This window comes from Trachemys scripta, chromosome 1 (genome assembly GCF_013100865.1).
Source record: "Trachemys scripta elegans isolate TJP31775 chromosome 1, CAS_Tse_1.0, whole genome shotgun sequence".
Classification (NCBI taxonomy): domain Eukaryota; kingdom Metazoa; phylum Chordata; order Testudines; family Emydidae; genus Trachemys; species Trachemys scripta.
Genome location: NC_048298.1, coordinates 344,247,092 through 344,252,470, shown reverse-complemented (window position 1 = coordinate 344,252,470; position 5,379 = coordinate 344,247,092). Strand labels below are relative to the sequence as shown.

Sequence of the window (5,379 nt, the reverse complement as noted above, 5' to 3'; positions counted from 1 at the left end):
TATGAATTTCCTCCACCCTAATTGCTACCTGCCCTTTCCCACTGAACTGGGTTTTTAGCCAAAGTTGGCCACTTTCTAGACTGTGGAATCTTGGCTTTTTGACTTGAAAAAGTCCCAATTTTCTATCCCATTTTTCTGTCTCAATATTTCCTCCCAATAACTTTTGCTGATAATTGGCCTCAGCTTTGGAGAATGACCCTTTTGAAGAATTAAGTATCTATAGATATTACTGGTTGGGAACTGTTCTTTGTCAATTTGAATTTAATCTGTGTCATCCTTCATTTTCCTCTTCTCTATTATATTACCTCTTCTTTGTCTCTTCTGTAATCTAAATAGTCCCACTTTTCAGGCTGTCGGCATATGGCAGCCTCACCCATTCTTAGAAATCCCCTTTCTATCTGCTATATCCTTAATAGAGACTGGGTGACCAAAACGGAGCACATATCCAGAGCAGGGTATTCTCCATCGGATTCCTTCAGGCCTCCGAACACTGTCTTCGGCCACTGCTGTGAATGAGCAGGTGTTTCCATGGAGCTACTATCAATGATGCCCAGGTCCTTTCCCTGAGGTGTGTTCTAGTTGGGTTGTTTGCCCCTGGCACGTCTTGGAAAGGGTTTGGTCTTTTCCCACTCCCAGATCTCCCTAAGCATGTGCATGCAGTTTCTCATATTAACTTTGTCTCTCCATCCAGGCTTTTGTCCTGCGACAAACACCCTAGACTCTGGGCATATATAGGAAGTCAAGGGAATATACGGTATATGCTGGAGACACCGTTCTGCCTCAGAGTTGGACACCTTCTCCCCTACTCCATGTCAGATTCCAACACCACTGACTTCACCAACCCCTCCACCTTCATCCTGCTGGGCATTCCTGGCCTCGAGGCAGCCCATGTCTGGATCTCCATCCCCTTCTGCGCCATGTATGCCATTGCCGTCTTGGGGAACTTCAGCATCCTATTCATTGTGAAGAGGGAGACAAGCCTCCATGGGCCCATGTACTATTTCCTCTGCATGCTGGCCATCACCGACCTGGTCCTGTCTAAGTCCATCCTGCCCAAAACACTAAGTATCTTCTGGTTCAATTCCAGGGAGATCGATTTCAATGCCTGCCTCACCCAGCTGTACTTCGTTCACTGCTTCTCAGTGATAGAGTCTGGGATCTTTGTGGCCATGGCTTTTGATCGCTATGTGGCCATCTGTGATCCCCTGAGACATTCCACCATCCTGACAAACCCTGTTGTGGCCAAGATCAGCCTGGCTGTGGTGCTGCGCGGTGGCATGCTCGTAATGCCACATCCCTTCCTGGCGAGGCGGCGGCCATATTGCAGAACCAACATCATCCCCCACACACTCTGTGAGCACATGGCCGTGGTGAAGCTGGCTTGTTCCGACACTCGCGTCAGTAGTTACTATGGCCTCTTTGTGGTATTCTGCGTGCTTGGTCTGGATGTGTTTTTTATCACTGTTTCCTATATCCAGATCCTCAGGGCCATCTTCAGGCTCCCCACAAAGAATGCCCGGCTCAAGACATTTGGGACTTGTGCCTCCCACCTCTGTGCCATCTTAGCCTTTTATGTCTCAACAATTTTCTCCTCCCTCACTTACCGGTTTGGCCAGAATGTCACCCTGCATTTCCATGTTCTCGTTGCCAATGTGTACCTTCTGGTGCCCCCCATGCTAAACCCCATCATCTACGGGGTGAGGACCCAACAGATCCGGGACAGGCTGCTGCAACTCTTTACTCATAAAGGGACCTAAAAGTTTTCTCCTGGTGCTCTGGCTCTCAGACTGAGCTCTGTGCAGAGCTGGCTGGAGAAATGGTCCTGGGCCCCCTTCCCTGAATCCCTGACTGGTCAGTCAATGAATCATGAAATTCTTTCTGACCATACTGTGCTGTGGCAGTGTGAGAAACAGGGGAATTGGTCTATGTACAACTCATTAATTCATAAGGTTGCCACCTTTGTAATTACTGTAAAAGCAGCAGAGTCCTGTGGCACCTTATAGACTAACAGACTTATTGGGGCATAAGCTTGCGTGGGTGAATACCCACTTCGTCAGATGCATGTAGTGGAAATTTCCAGAGGCAATACGTCTGTTAGTCTATATGGTGCCACAGGACTCTTTGCTGCTTTTACAGATCCAGACTAACACAGTTACCCCTCTGATATTTTGTAATTACTGGTAACTGGACCACTGAAGCACTGCCCCCTACCTCGCCTCTTTCCTGAATCCCCATCTCCTTCTCTGGCTATTCCCTCTGGGCCCTGGCCCTTGTTGCTCTCTCCTCTCCTCCATCTGTCACACACTGGATCATCTCCACCTCCCTCCTCCCCTCAGTTGGGTTCCCTCTGCTCCTGTGCTGGGAAGGGAGCAGCTGCAGCCTCATAAGGAGAAAGTGTGATGAGCGAGCAGCGCTGGGGCTGACAGGCCAATCAGGAGGGGAGAGGGAATCCAGGAAGCTGTGAAAAGAGCTGAGTGTTAGGAGTAGGGTGGTGTCGCAGATGGTCCAGATTGTTCATCGTACAGCTTGTGGGCCCTAAGGCTGAGCTACAAAATCCTGAGGAAGGAGATCATTGTGTGGCTTATTTCCTTAGCTTTCAGTTCCCTTTTGTTCCTCCTGGCTGGGGGCCCGTAGCTGGCAGGGTCCCTGCAATGGATGTGGGCCTCTGGGGACTCGAGGGCAGGGCAAGGGGTCGGTTTTGAAGCTAGGTGGACAACAGCTGAGAGAGGTGGAAGGATAAGCCCCTGTGCTAGCTGGGAAGGTGGAATGCAGGGAAGAGGATGAGGTGGCTTTGGTAACTCACAGGGAGGGAGATAAATGGCACACATTGTATTAGCTGGCTATTTACACATGTACATGGCACCTTATCTGGAAATACAGTATGTAGTCGGAAGAGAGCTTGAGACATAAGCCCTTGTTTCAGAGGCCTGGTATGAAGCACGACCTTCTCACAGAATCATGCAAAAACATGGATGATATTGGAGAAATACACATTCCTAAGAAGCGCCAGTCACAGAATACTCACGCAAACACATCCTGATATAAAGTGGTACCAGAATATCCCAATATGAAGGATGGTACAAAAACATTCCCCAAGGGTAACAGGAACACACTGACCCCTACTGAAAGATAAGGTCAAAATGACCAACTGTAATAGAGATATTTTAATCAAACATGTACATGATGATGGGCAATAATTAGCCACGTCAGGGGGCAGTAACTAACTTGTTTGTGTCGGGGTATAAAGATGTCTCAAAGAGGGAATATCTTTGTCTGGCCTAGGGAGGAACGTTCACTTGTGATGGGCATACATGTATTAGTCTGTGTGATACTGGTACCAGGCTTTGTCGACCATAAAGCTGGCTTGCTGCCTTCATCCCTTAAAGTACCTTGTGACCATTGGATGGTTCATGTGTGCCAGCTGTCTACTCAGGGGTGGGATGGCACACAGAGGGAAACCACATGCAGCCAAACATCTGTCAATACAGGTTACCCAGGGGCTGAAGCTGAACAGTGAAGCTGAGTTTAACATACACTCTGCATGATGCTTTTGATCACGACATGTAGAAGCTTTTTAATGCTTGGGCTGGGATAGGGATGGTGTCCCTAGCCTTTGTTTGCCAGAAGCTGGGAATGGGCGACAGAAGATGGATCAATTGATGATTACCTGTTCTGTTCATTCCCTCTGGTGCACCTGGCACTGGCCACTGTTGGAGGACAGGATACTGGGCTAGACCTGTTACATTTCCTTTCCACCCCTGGGAAAACCAATTTCCATCATTAGCCCTCTCCCACTGGGCTGCAAGGACCCTGCCCTTTGTCATGTCCTCTGGTTCTGCCAGCAGCTGTAGCTTCAAGTGCTGCCGGTAGCACATGATGGAGAAACACTTGAGGGGTACTTTTTGGTCCCCTACCAGGGGGCCCAGTACCGGGTACACTATTCCTCAGAGGAGGCCTGGTGCTACCTCTGCCAGGTGATGGGGCATGTCCAGAGGAAGTGCCCCCTGGCCCTGCATGGAGTAGCGTCTGGAACTCCCGAGCCCTGGCAGGCTGCCGGCCCCATCAGCGCCAGCAACCCTTGTCGCCCAGCATCCATAGTTGCCCCTCCTCCTTCCCTGCCTACTACTGCTCCCGCTTGGGCCCAGGGGGCAGCCCTACTTGCATGCCCAGATGAGCGTGTGAGCCCCGCCTTTGCTGTGTGGAGCACAGGTGTCAGCTATCCACCAATCCCTGGTGGACCCCAAAGTCATTGACCCAGAGGCCCAAGTAATGGTGCAACCCTTTAAGGCCAACTCTTAACTTGCCTACAGCCAAGTTGACTGTCCAGTACAAGCACCTGGGAGCTGTTAATTACCTCATAGCATTCCCAGACCCATTCCTAAAGCCTAAAGTATACCATGTTAATTCTCTAAAGCCCGTTTATTCCTGAGAAATCAAGGCTAGCCAGTTTACAGCCCAGGAGAGAGATCACACTGAGTGGCCTGAAGGAGTCTATTATGAAGGAAAAAGCAATGGTGACGTAGAAGAGGTGAGCCTTTCCATCACACTTGGGTGTAAGCAGTGACAGCAAATCCAGGAGTTCTGCACCAGCTTCGCACCAGTGTTTTCAGCCACCCCAGGATGGATAGAATGGCATACCACTCCATTGACACAGGTGATGCTATAAGGTGGACTATAAGGTGGATAGAAAGCTGGCTAGATCGTCAGGCTCAACAGGTAGTGATCAATGGCTCCATGTCTAGTTGGCAGCCGGTTTCAAGCGGAATGCCCCAGGGGTCGGTCCTGGGGCCGGTTTTGTTCAATATCTTCGTTAATGATCTGGAGGATGGCGTGGACTGCACTCTCAGCAAGTTTGCTAATGACACTAAACTGGGACGAGTGGTAGATACGCTGGAGGGTAGGGACAGGATACAGAGGGACCTAGACAAATTAGAGGTTTGGGCCAAAAGAAACCTGATGAGGTTCAACAAGGACAAGTGCAGAGTCCTGCACTTAGGACGGAAGAATCCCATTCACTGTTACAGACTAGGGACCAAATGGCTAGGAAGCAGTTCTGCAGAGAAGGACCTAGGGGTTACAGTGGACAAGAAGCTGGATATGAGTCAACAGTGTGCTCTTGTTGCCAAGAAGGCTAAAGGCATTTGGGGCTGTATAAGTAGGGGCATTGCCAGCAGATCGAGGGACGTGATCATTCCCCTCTATTCGACATTGGTGAGGCCTCATCTGGAGTACTGTGTCCAGTTTTGGGCCCTACACTACAAGAAGGATGTGGAAAAATTGGAACAAGGAGTAATGGTCTCAAGTTGCAGTTAGGGAGGTTTAGTTTGGATATTAGGAAAAACTTTTTCACTAGGAGGGTGGTGAAGCACTGGAATGGGT

General features: G+C 49.7%; 1 protein-coding gene across 1 annotated transcript; it reads left to right on the top strand.

The window, feature by feature from the left end:
* Positions 1-809: 809 nt before the first annotated feature.
* LOC117873244 (olfactory receptor 52R1-like) lies at positions 810-1,757 on the top strand. The gene has a single exon (XM_034762400.1). The coding sequence runs from the start codon at positions 810-812 to the stop codon at positions 1,755-1,757; it is 948 nt and encodes a 315-aa protein (XP_034618291.1).
* Positions 1,758-5,379: the final 3,622 nt, after the last annotated feature.

Bases quoted from the DNA above. Each gene is read 5' to 3' on its own strand.
- LOC117873244 (XM_034762400.1), top strand. From the start codon at position 810: ATGTCAGATTCCAACACCACTGACTTCACCAACCCCTCCACCTTCATC.